The sequence below is a fragment of the Sarcophilus harrisii genome, chromosome 3 (genome assembly GCF_902635505.1).
Source record: "Sarcophilus harrisii chromosome 3, mSarHar1.11, whole genome shotgun sequence".
Taxonomy (NCBI): domain Eukaryota; kingdom Metazoa; phylum Chordata; class Mammalia; order Dasyuromorphia; family Dasyuridae; genus Sarcophilus; species Sarcophilus harrisii.
In genome coordinates, this window is record NC_045428.1 from 510,131,047 (window position 1) to 510,153,929 (window position 22,883).

The 22,883-nt window shown below is 34.4% G+C and overlaps 1 protein-coding gene across 3 annotated transcripts in view; it reads left to right on the top strand.

The window, feature by feature from the left end:
- The window catches only part of ANKRD42 (ankyrin repeat domain 42), a 116,520-nt gene extending 93,920 nt beyond the window's left edge, over nt 1-22,600 (top strand). For 2 of the 3 annotated variants that reach the window (XM_031961848.1, XM_031961849.1), the window contains exons 10-12: nt 5,264-5,402; nt 21,626-21,715; nt 22,435-22,600. In XM_031961848.1, the coding sequence (XP_031817708.1) occupies nt 5,264-5,402; nt 21,626-21,712 (226 nt within the window). In that variant the 3' untranslated portion in view covers nt 21,713-21,715; nt 22,435-22,600. The remainder of the gene's footprint in view (nt 1-5,263; nt 5,403-21,625; nt 21,716-22,434) is intronic. The other variant, XM_031961847.1, reaches the window with a different exon arrangement.
- Nucleotides 22,601-22,883: the final 283 nt, after the last annotated feature.

Genomic DNA, 22,883 nt, shown 5'->3' on the forward strand with positions numbered 1-22,883 from the left:
GATCAGTCTACCAATGGCTGGGGGTGGGGAGTGGAGGAAGAGGGGTGATTTGTTTTAGAAAAGCCTCTTAAATGTTGAATGACACTACTTAACTTGTCTGGGGAGATATGCTTCCCAGGAGGGCCTGAAACTCCAAATCTCCCTTCTTTACAGATCAAAGGGGACACAGCTTTTTACAAATTAAAGGGGACACAGTTTTATTCCCAGCCCAAGCAAGGGGCATTCTCTTTTTTTCCCCCCTAATACAAGCCCCTCTCCCCAACCTCCTGGCTCCTTTTCCCATTGATTGAGCTTTCTAAAAATGTGAGATCAGAAAGCTTGAAGCTTTCAAATATAACAGGGCAGGGTATTTTCAACTCAATCCCTGCTCCCAAGGATTTTCCTTTCTAGAAGGGAAAGTAACAGTGGAAAGCAGGAGGCAAAGAACTAAAGATCCTTTTCTAATCTCCAGCCACCAGCTCAGATTACAAAACCTAATCCCTACCCCTAAGGAGTTTACATTCTTACATTCTTTGGAGGGAAATAACCTCCACTCCAGATCACCATCCTATGTCCCTGTGAGTTTCAGCCCTCCAATTCAAGTTTCTCCATTTCTCCAATTTGACTTTCACAATTGTGGAAACTAAAAAAATTCCATCTATTTCTCACAGAAGGTTTCATATATGGGGCAGGTAGAAAAGCCCAGCAAGATGCAGCAACAAGGCAGATGTTAATAGTTATTGTTTAATGTCATTTTGATTGATAAAGATATCATTTTATGATATTGAATCATTTGATGTTAAGAAATCTGGTAGCAAGAACTTTCTTTTTTGTGTTTTCAGTAACAACTGGGGTACCTGCAGGAGCAGTTGCGAGGCTAGCCCTCCAGGAGGGCTGCTTCCCAGGATGATGGCTGAGGGCACGGGGCCAGAAGCACTGCTCATTTCCAAAGCTCTAGAATTCAAGGTCTTTGGCTGTCCCTACCAGGGCCTAAAGGGAGGCAGTGGTCAAGGTGGTAGCAGTGGTTTGACTTGCTTATTAGCCAATGCTGTCTTCTCTTTCTTCCTTGAGTTACTGTGTGGGATGGGTGCTTGACCCCCTTTCCCAAATTAACTAATCCGAGACATCTTCAGGTACAAAGAGAAAGCATTTAGTCCCTGCAGGGAGAGCCAGACACACACCTGGGAGCCATCCCAACTCCCACCATGTGCTCGTGAACCTGGCCAGTTTCAGCTTGTCCAAGATTTAAAAAGCAAAAGACCCAAGACTTTTCATTAGATAGACTAAAAAGACAGAACCATCCTTGGCCAATGGTTACCAATGTTGTCTGCTTCCCACAGGTCACATTATTTTCTGTAACTTCCTGTCACTTCTTGTCTGACCTTTTAGAGATTATGTGATTTCCCAGGGTCTTTCTTGGACCCAGAGTTCAAGGCCTGATCTCCCAGCTCTGGGATAGGGATCAGGTGATTTAGTCTCAATACTGAGAAATACTTCATCCAATCAGGTCCATTCATTACTATTCTGCTGCTTTCAGCGAGGCTGGCATGCCTGCTGGGCTTGCCTATATGGCCAAACTTGTGCCTGAGAAAGATTATTTTGCCAGCCAAGTGGGGACTAGAGAGTGGGGAAGCTAGAAGCAAGGGGATCAGTTGGTTGGCTAGAGAGAGTCTAGGTTATAAGTGATGAATGCCCAAATGAAGGAGTGGCTGTGTGGTTAAAAAGAATTACTATCTTGTATCAACTAGATGGCATGAAAACAAAAGTCAGATAACTGGCTGGATATGGACAGAGGAGGGGAGATGGGCACTGTCATTCACCTATGAATAAAGGGCAGAAGCCTGTGTGACCAGCTCCCTTCAGTTGAAATAAAGGAAGTCTGGAGGAGAGGTGTGTTAGGGAAGATCATAGCTTCTGCTTTTGACTTGTTGAATTTGAATGTCCATGGAACATTCAAGTGGAGATGTCTAGTGGGGAAAGGGGTAGTAGGAAGGAGAAATTTTAAAGGAGCCTTGCAGAAACACCAAGTTTACCAGCTGAGAGATGGATAATGATGGGAACTGAGAAGGATTTCATTGGTTTAATGCACATATACAGACCTGCTCTGAAACTTGTGTTCTTAGAACCGTGTCTGAGGCACTGTAGCAAGGAGGCTACCCCGGTTAATTAATCCAAGGAATTTTATGGTCTCACTTGTGCTATAGATAGGACAAAAAAAAATACATATTTTGTTGGATGCATTAACAGATATTGTAATCAAAGAGGGTCTGATATAGGAATTTTTTTTTTTTTGAGAAAGGAAAGAAACAGTTATTAAACATTTACTGGCATATATATCAGTTACTATGTTAAGTGAATTTCAAATATCATCTCATTTTGTCCTCACAATAATTCTAGGAGGTAGATGTTACCTTTCCTATCTCCACTGGTAATACCTACCCAATTTTTACAGTTTGAGGAAACTAAGATAGAAATTTAAGTGGCTTGCTTAGGTTCACACACAGCTAACTAATATGTGTCTGAGGCAGCATCTGAACTCTTATTTTCCAGAGCTGTTACTCTATTCCCTATTGAAGAAATAAAATATCTTATCAAGAATTCCACTGACTTACTAATAAATGCAGGAAAGATTTATTTTACATTCTTGAAAGAATGGGTGCCTAGGTTAGTAGACATATTTTTGAAACAGCAAAGGCAGTGTTTTATTTCCTATTGTAATGTCAGAGAAACTGAGGCAAGACAGAGATAAAGGTTTTTAATAGTGTAGAATTTGGACTAGTAAAGCAATAGCCAGCCAGCTGGGTAAGACTTGTCTCAAAGCACCCAGCAACAAGCAAGTAATTCCAGAGACTTTTATAGGGCTCCAGTGATCAGGGAAACAGAGGCAAGGGTGGGAGAGGGATATAGAGGACTGGGTGAATGGAAATTCCAGGAAGGACCATAACTTTTTAATTCTGACAGATTGAGGGTCAAGAAGATGGTCAAACAGGAGACAGGAAATTTGAGACCAGAAAGATAGAGGATGCTATTTAGATATTTAAGATAAACCATCTGGAGTTTTATGACTCTTTGGAATGCCAGAGTGGCCAGAACCCCGCAGCCCTAATTCAGTCCTAATGGCCAGGAAGTGGGCTGCCACCAGGGAAATTGAGACAGAACAAGTCAGAGAAACTGAGGTAGAACACTATCCTGAAGTCCCTATCCCAAATCTCCTTTAATTGGATCTTAAAGAAATTACAGAATGTGAATCTCCACCTTTTATTATGTAGCTAGTAGCTGTCCCCACGAAGCTTACATTCTTAAGGGGGAAGATAAGAGGAGGCATAAGTTCAGAGAGCTCTGGTTCAAATCTGAAACTTCAACCCCAGATTACATTTTTTTTTGTGGATTTCAATTTTCTAATTTGTTTCATTTTTATAATTCAATTTTCATAACTCTGTGGAAACAAAATCCCCATCCATTTCTCACGGTGTGCCACCTAGCTGCCTGAGTTATTTTCAGCTGAACTTTGAAGAAGACCAAGGTAATGAAGCATGAAGAAGAAAATTCAGAGATGGGAGATGGAAGGTTTTGTGAATAGGGATCAGTAAGAAGGCCAGATTGATTAGACTGAACTATTCATGAAGGGAATAATATGCAGTCACAATCATCAGTCAAAAGGTATTTGCTAAGCACTTAGCATGTGCCAGGTACTATTCTGAATGCTAGAAATACAAAGAAAGGAAACCGAACAGCCCTTGTCTTCAAGGAGGCGGGGATGGAGGAGACAACACACAAGGAATTTTATTTTTAAATTATAGAGTGTAAATGGGATATTGGGAAATAGGGGACAAGGCATAGAGACTGAGAATGGCTCCCTGCTGAAGATGCATATTGAAGAAAGCCTGGAGAAGACTGGTCAGAAGACAACAGGGAGGAAGCAGTGGCATAGAAGCTAAAGGAGGAAAGCATGACTAGGAATTGTAGGTGGAAGATGTATCAGGAGAGTTCAGGCAGAATGAAGACTGAGAAAAAGCCAGTGAATTTATTAGTGAGCTGATCATCTTGGTGAGAATAGTTTCAGTCACATATCAAAAGTGCCAAATGTGGAGATTTTTTTCTTTGTTCACATCCTTCTTGATCTTGTGCTTCTTGCTGTGGATCATCTTCTCCTTCTGTATTGTATCCTCTCCAGGTTTTCATGATACTGTTCTCTCTTGGTTCTCTTTCTTCCTGTTTAACTGCACCTTCTTTGTCTACTCTGCTGAGTCTTCATCCATATCCTGATCTCCAAGGTTTTCTCCAAGGGTCTATCTTGGACTCTCTTGATGACTTTATAGATCTCATGAGTTTTAATAATCATTTTTGTACAAGATGGTTCACATAATTATATGTTCTTTCCAAACTCTCTTTAGAACTTCATTCTCATGTCACCTTTTAGAAATTTCAAACACAGTATGTTCAAAACAGAACTCATTATTTTGTCCCTTTTCCCAAATTCCCTATTATTGTTGAGGGTGTCGTGATTTTTCTGGTCACTTGAATTTGAAATCTCAGTGTCATCCTTGACTTCTCCCTTTCATCCCTCATGACCAATCTGTTGCCAAGGTGTGCCTGCACAACGTCTTTTGAATGTTGTCTATCTTCCTCTTCATTCACACAATACCTTCTTAGTCCAGGCATTCATCACTTCTCACTTAAGACTATAACTATAACTATAACTATAACTATAACTATAACTATAGCTATAGCTATAGCTATAGCTATAACTATAACTATCTATCTATCTATCTATCTATAGAGAGAGTAGAGTTTTCTCCCTTTCAACACTTAAAATTTTGCAACTTCTTCCTCACTAGATTATAGCAAATGAATTCCTTTCACCCCTCATTGTACCCTGATCAGCACCTAGGTTATACCAGTTACTGTGAAGTTTGGGTGATAATTGTCATGGCAGAGGTTTCTGAAGAACTTGTAGGTCTGTAAACTTATTTAATTTTTTTTTTGATAACTATTTCAATATCCTTAGTTTCCTTTATGAGCCTATATATTTTTCCCTAAGCATTTCAAAACATTCTCAGAAGAGTTCATGAGCTTTGCCATGTAAAATAGGTACATGATAGCAAAAATATGCAGAAACCTACCTTAAGGAAATATCGTTAACAGTACTGGGGGAGGGAAGCAGTTGGCAACCTTTGGCCTGCCTTTCTGCTACCTCCTTTTAATGTCTCTGACTCTCTCACACATGTATAGTTGTGTGCTAACTGTAGAAATTCTTTTTTTTTTTTGTTCGTATTTTGAACAGGATGATCAAAGAGCTGCAGGCCCAACTAGAAGGTGAACGATTACGTAGAGAGAAATTGGAATTTCAACTAGATGAATTCCGAGCAGAAGTCAGTCATCATCGAACTCCTGTCGATCAAATTCGCCTCACCAGTTCTGTGGTGAGCTCACCTTGAAGTCATTTATATTTTCCATATTATGTTAGGTAAAAATCACTGTCATGACACAGTAATAAGATTTTCTGGGGTTTTATATTTTTTCTTTATTCCAATTACATATAAAAACGACTTTTAACACTTGTTTTTTAAAATTTTGAGTTCCAAATTCACTCTCTCCTCTGCCTCCTCCTTGAGAAGGCAAACAGTTTGATATAGATTATACATGGTGCAATCATGTAAAACATATTTCCATGTTATCCACATTGTGAAAGAAAATAGAGAACCCCCCCAAAAAAAAACAAACCAAAAAACAACTGAATAAAAATAAAGAAAAGTAAAAAAGAAAAAGTGTGCTTTGATCTCCATTCAGACTTTATAAGTTCTTTCTTTGGAGAGGTGGATAGCATTTTTCATCATGAACAATTTGTAATTGTCTTTGATCATTATATTGCCAATAATAGTTAAGTCATTCACAGTTGATACTGTGTTCAATATTCTCCTGGTTCTGCTTACTTGACTTTGCATTAGTTCATATAAGTTTTTTCAACTTTTTCTGAAAGGATCCTGCTTGTCATTTCTTAGATAGCACAATGGTATCCCATCACAATCATATAGCACTACTTGTTTAGCTATTCTTCAATTGATGAATATTCCCTCAATTTGCAATTCTTTGCCACTACAAAAAGAGCTACTATAAATTTTTTTTGTACAAATAAGTCCTTTTCTTTTCTTTTTTCATTTCATTTCATTTTTTGTTTTGTTTTGTTTTCCTTTCTTTTCTATCTCTTTGGGATATAGATCTAGTAGTAATATTGCTAGGTCAAAGAATATGCACAGTTTGATAGTCCTTCGGTCATAGTTCCAATTGCTCTCCAGAATAGTTGGATCAGTTTATAACTTCACCAACAAAGCATAATTTTCTCAATTTTTTCCATATTGCCTCCAACATATCTGATTTTTCTTTTCTGTTATATTAGCCAATTTGATAGGTGTGAGTTGGTACCTCAAAGATGTTTTAATTTGCATTTCTCTAATCAATACTGATTTAAAGCATTTTATCATATTATTGGAGGTAGCTTTGATTTCTTCGAAAACTGCCTGCTCATATTCTCTGACCTTTTATCATTTAGGGAATACTTGTGTCCTTATAAGTTTGACTCAGGTCTCTATATATTTGAGAAATGAGGCCTTTTTAAGAAAACTTTCTTATTTTTTTTAATAGGATTTTTTTCAATTACACATAAAAAATAGTTTTCCACATTCATTTTTGTAAGCTCTTGAGTTCCAATTTTTTCTCCCTCTTTTCCTTACTTTTCCTCTCCCCAAGACAGCAAGCAATCTGATATAGTTTATACATGTATAATCATTACACATATTTCCATATTTGTCATGTTGTGAAAGAAATCAGAACAAAAAGGTAAAGTATTTTTTTTTTTTTTATTTTGCGTCAATATTCATTAGGGAAATTGGTCTGTAATTTTCTTTCTCTGTTTTTGCTCCTCATTATTTAGGTATCAGTACCATATTTATGTTATTAAAGGGATTTGGTAGAACTTCTTTGCCTGTTTTTCCAAATAGTTTATATAGTATTTGAATTGATTGTTCTTTAAATTTCTGGTAGAGTTCACTTGTAAATTTATCCTGTCCAGGTGATTTTTTTTTTTTTTTAGGGAAAAATTTATGGCTTGATTTCTTTTTCTGAGAGAGGGTTCTTTAAGTATTCTATTTCTTTTTCTGTTAATCTGCGCAATTTATATAAAGATTCATCCATTTCACTTAAATGCTTAGATTCATATAATTGGGCATAATAGGTACTAATAATTGCTTCAGTTGGTGGTAAAATGGCCCTTTTTATTTTTAATACTGGTAATTTGGTTTTATTTTTAAAAGAATCAAATTACAGAATGGTCTATCCATTTTACTGTTTATTTTATAAAGCTAAATTCTTTCTTATGAGTTTAATGTTTTGGGTTTTTTTGGGTTTTTTTTTTTTTTTACTTTCAAATTTTTTATTTTTTTTATGCATGGGTAACTTTACAGCGTTAACAATTGCCAAACCTCTTGTTCCAATTTTTCACCTCTTACCCCCCCACCCCCTCCCCTAGATGGCAGGATGACCAGTAGATGTTAAATATATTAAAATATAAATTAGATACCCAATAAGTATACATGACCAAACTGTTATTTTGCTGTACAAAAAGAATCAGACTCTGAAATATTGTACAATTAGCCTGTGAGGGAAATCAAAAATGCAGGTGGGCATAAATATAGGGATTGGGAATTCAATGTAATGGTTTTTAGTCATCTCCCAGAGTTCTTTCTCTGGGCGTAGCTGGTTCAGTTCATTACTGCTCCATTGGAAATGATTTGGTTGATCTCGTTGCTGAGGATGGCCAGGTCCATCAGAACTGGTCATCATATAGTATTGTTGTTGAAGTATATAATGATCTTCCTGGTCCTACTCATTTCACTCAGCATCAGTTCTTTACTTTCAAATTGATTAATGTCCCCTTTGGATTTTAGAATTTTCAATTTGTTGCTTAATTGGTGATTTTTAATATGTTCTTTTTCTAGTTTTTTTTTTTGATTTGTTATTTATTTTATTGATATGTGCTTAGAGAGATAGTTTTTCAAGTAACTACTGCTTTGCTACATCTCATACATTTTGGTATGTTGTTTGATTGTTGTCATTTTCTTTAATGAAATGATTGTTTTTTTGATTTGTTCTTTGACCCATTCATTATTGAGGATTAGATTATTTGGTTTCCAATTAATATTTAATCTATGTTTTCTTGGCCCTTTATGAAGTATAATTTTATTGCATGATGATCTGAAAAGGATGCATTAAATATTTTAGCTTTGGGGAGGATTCTGGAAAGACGGCAGAATAGGCAGTAAATTCAAACTGTCCAGATTTCCCCCCCAAACAGAACCATAGACTGGTGAAAGACCAAGAAGACTTGGGACAGAACAGGGGTTTTCCTGGTACAATTCAAGAAGATCTGAAGAAGGACTTCAGGCTGGAGATTAACCAATATCAAGTGTAACATCTCCAGGCCAGCTCCACAAAAATACGTAGTGGGATCCCTGGGGTGAGCTGGGTGTGGCTGGAGCCTAGGCAAGAAACACAGAAACTTTTATTTTCCCGGACTATGTGTAGAGTTGGGATCTGAGTCTGAGAAGACTGAATGAACATTAGTGTGATTAGGAGTGCCAGGCCCAGGTGTGCTGCACAGATGGGACCCTGGGTAAGAAGGGACCAGCACATTGGGTGAGTGCAGAAATAGTGGGGCAGGGACTCTGCTGACTGAAGGTATTTGCAAAAGGTGGAGCTTTTGATTCAGGCTTCCAGGTCAAAGGGGAGAACTAAAGTGAAGCTAGAGGCACCATCCCACCCACCACATAATTAGAGGTACTTAGACTAATATTTCTCATTAAAAAAAATGAATTGGTGAAAAAAGAATGGAACCATAAAAACCTACTGTGGAAATATGAAAGGAATTATGGACAATCAAATCTTTGGAGAAGCACAATAAAGTAAAAAATTCTTCTGCATTAAAGAGTAACATTAAATGGCTCTCTGCCCAGAGAGAATTTTTAGAAGAACTCAAAAAAAAAATTTAAAAAATCAAATGAAAGACATTGAGGAAAACCTAAAAAGTAATAAAAACCATCCAAGAAAAACAAATTATGAAAGATTATGAAAAAAAAGTTAACCAACTAGAAAAGGAAATACATTCTCTAAAGAAAAAATTAATTCCTTGAAAATTAGAATTGGGCAGGGGGAAACCAGTGATGTTATAAGAGAACAAGTAATAACAAAACAGAATATAAAAAATGAAAAAATAGAACAGAATGTGAAACAAGAAAAATAACAGATCTGAAAAACAGACCAAGAAGAAAAAATGTAAGAATAATTAGACTACTGGAAAGCTGTGACCAAAAAAAGATCTTTGACATAATTATGCAAGAAATAATCTAAGAAAATTGTCCTGGAGTAATAGAACATGAAGGGAGGTAGAATAGAAAAAATCCACTGAGAAGCCCTTTTAGAAAACACATAGGAATATTATTGCCAAGTTTTGAAACCCCCAGATCAAAGAGAAAATTGTGCAAAAAACAAGAAAAAAAAATTCAGATATGCTAGAGCTGCAATTAGAATTATACAGGTCTTATCAGCAACCACAAAAAAGACCACAAATCCTGAAATCATATATATTAACAATCAAAAAGCCTGAGGCCAAAAATTATATCCAGCAAAGTTATCTATAATATTAATGAAAAAAAAATGAATATTCGATAAAGTTGCAAATTTTCAGGATTTTCTTTCATTCAATTCAATAGAAAATTTAACATATAAGAGCCAATATCAAAGATCAATTTCAAGGAACTTAATATGGACAAATTGTTTTTACATGGAAGTGTATATCATATGTTTGAATAACACAAACAATTGGATAGCTCAAAAGAAGGATTGGGGCAGAGTTGAATAGACTAAAAAAAGCGAAACTGCCTAGAAAAAGGTAAAAATAGTAATTGTGTTATACAAATGAGATTTAGAGTTAGAATAAACACAGAGACCCTAGAGTGGGGAGGAGGGGTCATAGTTCTGAAAACCTACTCACATTGGGAATGGGTTAAATAAGCAACACTACACATATACCATGAAGGGTATAGCATCCTCCAAAATATTTAAAGAAATAAGGGGGAGGGATGAGTGGAAGGAGAAACAAAGAGTGAGGGAAGAAGATAAAAGAGGAATCCATGAGCAGGGCTAGGTAAGTAATAGCAAGGCAAGTTAAAGAGCAGGATTATAGCAGAAGAATTAGCAGACATAGGAAAGAAGAGATTCAATTAAAAGAGAAATCTACATTATATGTCACCTGTAATGATGATATTTTGGATACATGTTTGCATGTGAATGGGTGCATGTTTATATATATGTGTGTGTATGAGTATATGTAGATGTGTATGCATGTTGTTCTATATATGTGTCTTTAGATGTGTATAGTATGTATATGTGTGTATGTATATATCTATATATGTATAGAACATATATCTGACCTTAACTATAGCCTGCTTAGAGGAGGTGAGATGAAAGGGGAAAAAAAAGAATAAAGTAAAAAAATTGCACAGTAGAGAACAAAATAATAACCTACAAGAAAGGAAAGAAAAGATGGATATACATGAATATAATTTATTCTAATATTATATATACTTTCTTGAACTGATAATTTATTGTTATAAGCTTTTAATCCTATCTAATGTTCTGCTGGGTACTTGATAATATTCTGTTCTGTTTTCCTTTTTTGTTTTTCTTTTTGCTATTCTGTTTGTTTTTTTTTAATAAAATAAAATTTTAAAACAAAAATATTTCTGTTTTTCTGCTTTTGGTTCTGAGGTTTTTATGTCCTAATACATGATTAGTTTTTGTGTCAGTGCCCTATACTGTTGAGAAAAAGGTATGTTCCTTTCTATTCCTATTCAGTTTTCTCCAGAGGACTCTTATTTCTAACTTTGCTAAAATTCTATTTATCGCCTTAATTTTTTTTATTGCATTTACTAGTTCTGAGGGGGGAAAGTTGAGATCTTCTACTAAAATAATTTACCATTTCTTTCTTTCTGTGACTTACTTAACTTTTCCTTTAAGAATTTGGATGCTATACCATTTGTCACATCTATCTTTAGTATTGTATGGTACCTTTAAACAAAATGTAATTTCCCTGCTTATTTATTCTTGCCTTATCTGAGATCATGATCTCTACTCTTGGTTTTTGTTTTTTTAAACTTCAGCAGAAGCATAACAGATTCTATTTAGCCCTTTATTTTTCCTCTCTGTGTATCTCTTACAAACAACCTATCATAGGATTCTGGTTTTGAATCTACTCTGCTATCCACTTGTTTTATGGGTGAGTTTATCCCATTCACATTCACAGTTATGAAGAGGTTTGGCAATTGTTAATGCTGTAAAGTTATCCATGTATATATCCTGTAAATAAAAGGCTATTAAATAAATAAAAAAAACATTCATAGTTATGAATATCAATTATACTTCTCTCTTTCTTGGTTTTTTTTCTTATCTATTCTTCTCTATCTCCTTTCATCCTATTTGTCTTCAAAAGTGTTTTGCTTCTGATCACTGCATCACCAATTTATCTGATAGAAGTATCAGCCCCTTCATTCCTCTGATTCTCCTCTCCTATTCTTCTGTACAGTAAGATAGTTTTTGTACCTAGCTAATTGTGTGTGTTTTTCCTTCATTGAGCCAATTCTGATGAGAATAAGTTTTAAGTATGGTCTACTATTCCCTTTCCCCATCTTTCCTTTCACTACTTTTTCTTTCATGTTTCTTTTATGTGAAATAATTTCCTCCATTCTACCTCTTCCCTTTCTTCCTTTGCATCCCTCTTTTTGATCCCCTTAATATTATTTTTTTGCTATCAACCATCAGAATCAACTTACACCTGAGCCCCCTGTCTATATTCTTTCTACCTGCTTTAATAATGATAAAGTACATGGATATTACAAATGTCAGTAAAGTTTAACCTTATTGAATCCCTTATGATTTATTTTTCTTGTTTATTTTTTATGCTTCTCTTGAGTCTTGTATTTTCTATTCAGCTTTAGTCTGTTCATCAGGAATACTTGAAAGTATTTTATTTCATTAAATATCTGATTTTTCCTCTGAAGTATCATACCCAGTTTTGCTAGATAAGCCATTTTGATTATAATCCTAACTCCTTTGCTGTTCAGAGTATCATATTCCAAGCCTTTTGATACTTTATTGTGAGCTGCTAAATCTTGTTTTATCCTGACTGTGGCTCTATGATATATGAATAGTTTCCTTCTGACTACTTACAGTATTTTCTCCTCTATCTGGGACTTCTGGAATTTGGACATAATATTCCAAGAAATTTTTGTTTGGGAGTTTCTTTCAGCAGATGATGGATATAGTCTTTTGATTTCCATTTTATCCTCTGATGCAGGATATTATGCAGTTTTCCTTGATAAGTGCTTGAAAAATTATATCTAGGCTCTTTTTTAATGATAGATTTCAGGTAGTTCAATAATTCTTAAAAAAAACTTTCAATAGTATTTTATTTTCCAAATACATATATAGTTTTCAACATTCATTTTTGTAAGATTATGCATTCCACATTTTCCCTCTTTATTTCCCTTCTCCCTTCCCCAGCAAGCAATCTAAGTTAATTATGTATAATCTTTTGAAAATATTTTCGTATTTGTCATGTTGTACAAGAAAAAACAGACCAAAAGGGAAAAATCATGAAAAAGAAAAAAAAAAAGATAAAAATACTGAACTTTAATCCATATTCAATCTCCATTGTTCTCTCTCTGAATGTGGGTAAGATTTTCCATCCTGAGTCTATTGGAATTGCCTTGAATCACCACATTGTTGAGAAGAGCCAAGCCTCTCACACTTGATCATCACATCATCTTGTTATTGTATAATGTTCTCTTGGTTCATATAAAGTTCATATAAGTCTTTTCAAGCTTTTCTGAAATCAGCCTGCTCATCATTTCTTACAGAATAATATTATGCTATTATATTTATATAGCATAACTTATTCAGCCATTCCTAACTGATAGGTTGGGAATCCACTCAATTTACAATTCCTTGCCACTATAAAAAAGAGCTTTTACAAACATTTTTGCACATGTAGGTCTTTTTCCCTCTTTTATGATTCTCTTTGAGATATAGACCCAGTAGAGACACTGCTAGATCAAAGGGAATGCAGAGTTTTATAATCCTTTGGGCATAGTTCCAAACTGCTCTTCAGAATGGTTGGATCATTCCATATCTCTAGCAACAATGCATTAGTGTTCCAGTTTTTTTATATCCCCTACAATATTTATCATTATCTTTTCCTATCATCTTAGCCAATCTGAGAGATGTAAAATGATACTTCAAAATTGTCTTAATTTGCATTTCTCTAATCAATAGTTATTTAAAGCATTTTTCATATGACTAGAAATGGCTTTAATTTATTTGTCTAAAGATTGTTCATATCTTTCAACATTTATCAATTGGGGAACGGCTTGTATTCTTATAAATTTGAGTCAGTTCTTTATGTATTTTAGAAATGATATCTTTTTCAGAACCAATGGCTGTAAAACATTCCTTCCTCTCCTCTAGATCCCCCTTTTTCCCTTCTAATATTGGCTGCATTGGTTTTATTTGTGCAATAGTTTTTTAATTTAACAGTTAAAATTATTCATTTTGCATTTCATAATGTTCTCTAGTTCTTATTTGGTCATAAATTACTCCATTCTCTACAGATTTGTGAAGTACACTATCCTTTGTTTTCCAGTTGCTTATGACATCATCCTTTATGTAAATTTATTTTGACCTTATCTTGATATAGCGTGTAATGTGTTGGTCAATGCTTAATTTCTGCCACACTATTTTCCAGTTTTCCCAGCAATTTTTATTAAATAGTGAGTTCTTATCCCAGAAGCTGGAGTCTGGTTAATCAAACAGTAGATTACTATAGTCATTGATTATTGTGTCTTGTGAATCTAACCTATTCCACTGATCCACTATTCTATTTCGTTGACAGTACCAAGTGGTTTTGATGCCTGCTACTTTATAGTATAGTTTTAAATCTGATATGGCTAGGCCACCTTTCTTTGAATTTTAAAAATTAATTCCATTGATATTCTTGACCTTTTGTTTTTCTAGATGAATTCTGTTATTATTTTTTCTAGCTGTATGAAGTAATTTTTTGATTGGTATAGTACTGGATACATAGATTAATTTAGGTAGGATTTCATTTTTATTATATTAGCTCAGCTTATCCATGAGCAATTTATATTCTTCCAGTTGTTTAGATCTAACTGTATTTATGTGAAAAGTGTTTTGTAATTGTGTTCACTTAGTTCCCGGCTAAGTCTTGGCAGGTAGACTCCTAAACATTTTATATTTTTTCCAGTTATTTTAAATGGGATTTATTTTTCTATCTCTTGCTGCTGAGTTTTGTTAGTAACATACAAAAATGCTGATGATTTATTTGGGTATTTTATATTCTGCAACTTTGATAAAGTTAGTTATTTCTAGTAGTTTTTTAGCTTATGATCTAGGATTCTCTAATTACACCATGTCATCTGCAAAGAGTCATAGTTTTGTTTCCTCGTTGCCTATTCTAATTCCTTCTATTTCATTTTCTTCTCATTTCTTCTCATTCTCATTTCTAATACAACACTGAATAATTGTGGTGACGGTGGGCAACCTTGTTTCACCCCTAATTTTATTGGGAATGTTCTAGCTTATCCCCATTACATATAATACTTCCTGATGGTTTTAGATGTGTTACTTATCATTTTAAGGAAAACTCCATTTATTCTTGTGTTCTCTACTGTTTTTAATAGGAATGGATGTTGTATTTTGTCAAATGCTTTTTTTGGAGTCTCTTGAGGTAATCATATGGTTTCTGTTAACTCTATTATTCATATGGTCAGTTATACTGATAGTTTCCCTGATATTAAACCAGCCCTGTATTCCTGGTATAAATCCCACTTGGTCATAGTGTATTATCCTGGTAATAAATTTCCATAATCTCTGTGCTAATATTTTGCTTAAGATTTTTGCATCAACATTCATTTGGGAAATTGGTCTACAATTTTTTTTTCTTCACAAAAGGAATTTGGTAGGACTCCTTCACCTATTTTTCCAAATAGTTTATATAATGTAGGAATTAATTGTTCTTTATATGTTTGGTAGAATTCACTTATAAATCCATCTGATCCTAGAGATTTTTTTCTTAGGAAGTTCATTGATTGATGAATCAATTAAATTATCTCTCTTTGATATATTTTTTAAAACAGTTGTTTTTCTGATGAGATATTTAACATTTTTTTCATTCCTTGATTTTATTTTATTGCTTCTTGATGTTTCATGTAATTTTTTGCTTCTACTTGATCAATTCTAATTTTTTATGTATTTTATTTTCTTCTTATTTTTAAAAAATATTTATTTAAAACTAAATACAAAATAAGAATAAACAAAATAGAAAAAGAAAAACAGAAAAGGAAAATTTTAAAAATCAAAACACAACATTGTCATGTACTTAGAATATCAGGAGAATTCAAAATATGTAACATTAAATTTCCTTTCAAGAAAGCATGATAGAAATGATAGAAGGGATTATATTCATGACTGTCCATCTTTTCTTTTCTTCCTTGTAGGTTATTCTTTTTGTCTTTGCTGTGCACTTTTTACTTTATTCTTTTTTCCTGCTTTCATCCCTCTCACTTCCCCCAAGGAAGCTACAGTTAAACATGGAGATTGATCTATCTTTGTTATATTCACTACCCAGTGATATACCTATCCACATATATATATATATATATATATATATATATACTCACATTTACGTGCATACATACACACATATACATATATATATATACATGTATCTATCTATCTATCTATCTATATATATATACAGATACATGAATTTAAAACAATATTAATATGGCTGACATAATGTAGATTTCTTTATTGAATCTTTAAGTTTAACTTTGTCTGAGGTCAGTAATTACAAGCCCTACTTTTAAAAATTTCTAATAAATTCTGTTTGTGGTCTTTGTTGTAGCATTTGTATATATCTCTGATTTTTCCTGTTCCTGCTAACTCTTCTACTTTAATTATACTCCTTAGCTTGCCTTGCTATTACTTAACCTCCATCCACCCATGTATCTCTCCTTTATTTTCTCCCCCCACCCATTCCTTCCCTTTTTATCCCATTCCCATTAAGCTACACACTTTTATCTTCCATTAATATAAACACCTTTTTGTATCCTACCTTATCATATGCCATCTTTTCCCAGTAAGCTACACACTTTGTCTTACTCCATATATCCTTCTATACTCCACCTTATCCTTTATCTCTTCCCCATTAATCTATACATCTTGTCCCATTGGCATAAATCTACCTATTCTTCTGTATTCCACCATATCCTATTCTCTCTCTCCCCCCCCCAATTTATTTTATGTCTTTCAGGGTATATATATGTATTATTCCCCATTTAATCCATTCCCAATGTGGATAGGTTTTCAGAACTATCAGCATTCTTTCCCCCTCATTAATATTTTTTACCTTTTCCTAGACAATTTTGTTTTTTGAGTCAGATTATACTCTACTCAATCTTTCTTTTGAGCTACCCAGTTACTGATGTCAATCTTAAACATGTGGTAGACATTTTCAAGCAAAAGACATAAATATTTTGTCCACATTGAGTCTCTTGAAATTAATCTTTGTTGTTGGCTTTTAATATGTTAAATTTTCTATTAAGTTTGGTTTTAGTTAAGACAAAGTCTTGAAAATCTGCAAATTCATTGAATGTCCATTTTTTTTTTTTGCTCATTATTATGTTAGTTTTGTTGAATGTGATATTTTTGACCATCGGTATCTTTTTTGATTGCCAATTTGTATTATTCTAGGATCTACAGTATTTTATTGTAGCTAGAGATAAATCCTAAACAATCTGATTGTAGCTCCAGCATATTTGAATTGGGTTTTTTGTTTGTTTCTTGCAGAATTTTCTTTGACCTGGGGTTTTCAATATTTGGCAATAATATTACTCTATGTTTTCCACAGAGTATCTCTTTGAGATAATGATCAGTGGATTTTTTTCTGTCTCTACTTTTCCCTCCTGTTTTATTACTCCAGCACAATTTTCTTAGATTATTTCTTGCATTATTGTGTCATAGTTCTTTTTTTTTTTTTTTTTTGGTCACAGCTTTCAGGTAGTCCAACTATTTTTATATTTTTTTCTTCTTGATCTGTTCTTTAGATCTGTTGTTTTCTTTTTATAAGATGTTTCACATTCTGTTCTATTTTTTTCATTCTTTATATTCTGTTTTGTTATTTCTTGTTCTTTTATAGCTTTGCTGGTTTCCCCTTGTTCAACTCTAATTTTCAAAGAACTAATTTTTTCTTTAAGATTCTGTATCTCCATTTCTAGTAGGTTAATGTTCTTTTCATAATATTCCTGATTTTCTTAAATGGTTCTTATTATTTTTCCCCCTCAATCTCATTTGATTTTCAAAGTCTTTTTGGTTTGTTTGTTTTAATTCTTTTATAAGTTATTTCTGGAAAAAAAATTTTTTTAGGAAGGTACCCATTTAACACTTTGGGGATAGAAGAGGCTTTTTTTTTTTTTTTTTTTTAAACTTCACTGGTCTCTTAAGATGAACCTTAGTCTTCTCTATTTCTATAGTAAGTTGCTATGACTAGGTTCTTTCTTTTTTGTCGATTCATTTTTTAAAAATAAAAAGTATTAGTGTAAGCATCTCTAATTGTGGGGTGGAGGGATGGTAAAAGCTCCACCCTACTGCAAGTACCCACAGCCAGTGTCCCTGCCTTGGTACTCACTGGGTGTGCTGGTTTCCTTCTTGCCCAGGCCTTGTCTCTGCAGTACAGTTGGGCCTGGTGTTCTTAATCAATAGAGGTTATCTCTGTCTTCTCAGACTCAGACTTCCTACTCCCTTTGCTGTCTTGGAGGTGAAAGTTCCTTTTCAGGCTGAGCCTCCGTCTGAACCCAGCTAGACCCAGGGCTCCCTGCTTTCTGTTTTTTTTGTTTGTTTGTTTGTTTGTTTCTTTGTTTGTTTTTTGAGCTAGTCTGAAGATATTTATACTTCACACAAAATCCTCTTCCTGGGGCCTTTTTTCAGGTCTTCTCAGGCTTCAGGAGAATCCCTGTTCTGTCCCAGATCTTCTTTGATTTTTACACATCTCTGTTTCTTAGGTGTAAATATGTTCTGTTTATGGAGGAAATATGGAGAATTCGAAATCTTCTGATCTACTCTGCCATCTTTCCAGAGTCTCCCAAGTTATTATTTTCTTCAGTGAGCTTTTGTATCTTCTTTTCCATGTGGTCAATTCTTCTTTTTAAGGAGTTCTTCTCTTCAATGAAATTTTGTACCTTTTCCATTTGACAAATTATGTTTTTAAAAATATTTCAGTATTTTTTTGTGCCTCCTTTATCAGGATGTAAACTAATTTTCCTTTTATTTTCTTGCATCACTTTTATTTCTTTTCCCAATTTTTTTTCTCTGCCTCTTTAAAAAAAACCCTTTTCAGTTCCAACAATTCTTTTGTGGCCTGAGACCAATTCACAATTTTTTTCTTTGAGGCTTTGAGATAGCTGCTTTGACTTTATTGTCTTTTTCTGCCTTTGTGTTGTCTTTTGTCATCATAGTAACTTTCTATGGTCAGGTTCTTTTTGTTGTTTGTTCATTTTTTTGTCTATTTCTTGGACTTTTAACTTGATGTTAAAGTTGGGCTCTGCTTCTGGGTAGAAGGGGCACTCTCCCAAGTTTCATTTTGTGTGTTTATGTGTGTGTGTGTGTGTGTGTGTGTGTGTGTATTTGTTTTCAGAGCTGGTTGTAGAGGTCTGTAAATTTTTGGTTCTCTCAAGGTGGTATGATTTAAGGCAAGGTATGGTCTCTGCTCCACAGATTTGTACTCTGATCTGTGAGTGACCACAAAAATTCTTTTCCATCCTAGAATTGTGACCAGTATTTTCCCTCCCATGAGACTGCATGCTTTATACTTGTGCTCCTTCTTGTGATCTGGAACTGCATGTGGGCAATGAAACAACGTCCTGCACCAAGTGCCAGTACAGGGTCCCCTGTAATTTTCTGACCAGTTGTCCGACCCTGCTGTGAGTTGAGAGCTCAAGAAGTCACTACTACTGATGCAGTCATCCCCAAGACCTATTGGTAGTTTGCTGGGGGTGCAGCCTGGGCGCACCATGCTCCATTTTCATGCGGGTGAGACATATCTTTCCTGCTGATCTTCTAAGTTGTCTTGGTCTGGGTAATTGTTTCATTCTGATCTTATGTTGGTTATGCTGCTCCAGAATTCATTTTGTCATGAGCAAAATTCAACAAAGTAGACTGAGGCAATTTTCTCTAAGCAAGATAACTTTTAAAAAAAAGTTTAAAAATCATACAGAATATTAATATTTTATCTTTTTTTAAGCAATATCTTAAATTTTTTTGGAGGGAAATTTTGAGAGCAGATGAATCTCTGCCTTTAGTCCTTCATCTAAAGACTTCTTTAGTGTGTTTGTGTTAAAAGAAAATTTGAAAGGGGCATGATTAATAGGGTTAATAGTTCCTAAGATTCCTAGTTTTATTCCCCTAATCACACTGGGTTTCATTGAATTTCACCAAATTTCATTTGGTCTTTGGGTTTTGATGGCAGTTGTTCTGGCATGAAATTGAGGATCTTCTCCTTCCAGATTGATTTTTGTTTGCTGGGAAACTAGGTCATCTTTTATCTCAATTCTTGCCTAGTACTTCATTATTGAATAGGTATTGCCTCAGATGAACAAGCCCCCCCAAAGACCTTACTTTCAAAAGGCCACGGTAACCCACTGCATCCTGGCCCATCTCAGTTGTCTTGACTTTTGTCTTACTGTTGGACTCTGAGGCCTCTGGAGGAAAGTGGGGCTGATGACATTGAGCAGCTCTGTCTCACTCAAAACCTGGTCACTCAGAAGTCAAGACCTCACTTTTGGGATGTCATTGGCCCTCCTTGAGAATGAAGGATGAAAAACAATTTGTTATGGCACAGTAATAATTCATTATATGCACATATTGTAATTTCTCATCATTTTGGCCTCTGAATGTGATCTTATCACTTGACTGAAACTATTCTCTCCAGAATTACCAGTGATCTTTAATTTGCTAAATTGGATAGGCTTTTTTTTTCTCCATCTTTAGCCTTTATTTCCCTCTTTGCTTCATTTGACATCATTGACTCCCCACTCTCTTTTAATATTATACTTCTCTCTCCTGGTTCTTCTACTTGTGTGACCCTCCTTCTCAGTCTCCTTTGCTCACTTATCATCCTGATCACAACCCCTAACTGTGGGGCATCTCCAAAGACCTAAGAGTTTTGTTCTTTTTTCTTATCTCATTCTCCCATGCATGTGTAACTGTCTTCTCCATGCAGACAGCTTACAGGTCTACATATTCATCCTCAGTCTCTTCCCTGGGCTACTTCAGTCCCACATCATCAGCTTTCTACTGGACATTTCAAACTGGATGTTCTGGAGATGTTTCAAACTCAGCATGTCAAAAACTGAACTTATTTCCTTTTCCCACAAAATCTCTTCTCTTCCAGACTTCATATTTTTCATGTAATACTTGATTCTTTACTCCATCCTACATACTGTCAGTTGCCTAACGTTGCCACTTCTATTTCCACAAGAACTCTTGAATCTGATGCCTTCAGTCTGCTCCCACAGCCAGTCCTTTGATTCAGGGTTCTTCTTCTTTTATCTAGACTATTACAATAACCTCATAATTGATTTCCCCTCCTTTAAGTCTCTCCCAACTCCAGTCTTTCCTTCACATAGCTGTCTTAGTGATTGTCTTTAAGTTCAGATGTGATCATGCCATTCCTCTACTCAGTAGAATCATTGAGTTTTAAAGCAAATCACTATCTAGTCTATTTTCCACCATAATCTAGTCTATTATCCACCTCCTCAGACTCATAGTCCAGCCACATTTGCCTTCTCTATTTTCCTCACATACTACATCATTTGAGCATCTAATATACAATGCCTTCCCTGTGCTTCCTCTTCCTTACCTTAGCCTCATAGAATCCATCTCTTTCTTCAAGATGCAGCTCAAAACATCGCATTATAACTACATCTCTCAACTGCTAATGCCTCCTTCTCTCCTTTCCTTTCTTGCTTTAACTTTATATTTATTCTCTACGTATATGTGTGTGTGTGTGTATTATATATACACATATAACTGTATACCATTATATATGTAAGTAGTACTTGGTTTGCACACCAATTAAATATTTATTTAGTGGCAACTAAGTGGCACAGTGGAGATAGTGCTGTGCTTGGAGTCGGGAAGACCTGAATTCAAATCCTACTTCACACTTACTAGCTGTGTAAGCATGGGCAAGTCACTTATTGTGTGCCTCAATTTCCTCATCTGTAAAATGGGAGTAATAACAGCACCTACTTTCCAGGGTTGTTATGACAATCAAATGAGATAATTGTAAAGCACTTAGCACAGTGCCATGTACATAGTAAGTGCTATATAAAAATTGTTATAATTAAAGATACTGTAAATATTAAATGTTTCTTTTCATTTTGGTACAGAAGATATATGGGAGAGGGAAAGTCTATGCTAAAATAGTAACTTTATTTAAAATCTTTTCGGCTATACATAGGAGGATGACTCTTCTGACTCAAACAAAGATAAAAGAAAAGTGAAAAAAAAGGTCACATCCTCTGGAGGAGTAATTTTGAGAAGATAATCAGTGAGTGCCACTACTTTCAATGAAAAAAACCTGTTTGATTTTTCCCTTTCATGTTAAGTTGACATGTCTCCCATTCATTGCTCAGAATTCTTCCCTAGGGCAAAGATCTGTGTTATTACATGATTGAAAAAAGCAAAAATATAAATGAACTATTGTAAAGAATTTAACGTATTAGATTAGTGTAGTGTCATTCTTCCCCTTTTACCCCCATACACTTTTCAGATATCTTCTTAGGCAATGTCAAAGATTCAAAAATAGATTTATATATGTTAATAAAATTGGCTTTACAAAAATGTAAAATAAACCAGTTTTTGTGATTGTTTCTTTTTTGAAACATACAATTACTATGGCCTTGCAGTAGAGGTTTCTTATTTTTAAAAAAGCTTTCCTTGATGAATTTTACCATGTAGATAATTTCATTAATAGTGCTATTTATTATAACAACTAAATTTTATTTATACAGTGTTGGAAAGTTCTTTTCTCAGAACAACTTTGTGATATAAGTAGTGCAAATCATTCTGTGAGTAATTAAATATAGAAATTAAATACAGAAATCATACCTGAGATATGATTTAAGGCCATATTTCTGGACTTTAAATCAAGTGCCCTCTCCTTTTTGCTAGTCTGCTTCTTATATGCTATTGAGACCAGTTGCTCATCATTCAGAGAACACCTGCCCTTTGCATTTAAAAAAACTTTTATTTTTATTATTTTTTTAGAAATGGGGCCAAAGTTTCAAATAACGGACAGCATTTTTACATTGGAGAAGAGTGCAGTATTACACATTTCATGAAATTACTGTTAACTTTCCAGGAATAACAAGTAATCGTATCTTCTAAAATAAAAAAAAATGCTAAGAAAATTAAAATAATCTATTTTAAACTCATTAGCTTTTATGTTTCCTTACAAATTTATTCAAAGTGCATACTGTATTTTCTTCTCTTTCTCTGAATTTCAAAATTATATGCTGCTTCATGGGAAAAGAATCCTTGAAATTTCCACTTAGTAATTTTTTTTAAGGTAAAGGAACTTTGATTTCTTATCTGCCAACACTTGTTTTATTTAGTGCAGTAGAAAGAACAGTGGGAATCACTGGGATTTGTGTTGAAGTTAGCTTTGCTGCATACAGCCTATCTAACTATAGACAAGTTACTCCACCTTGCCTGAG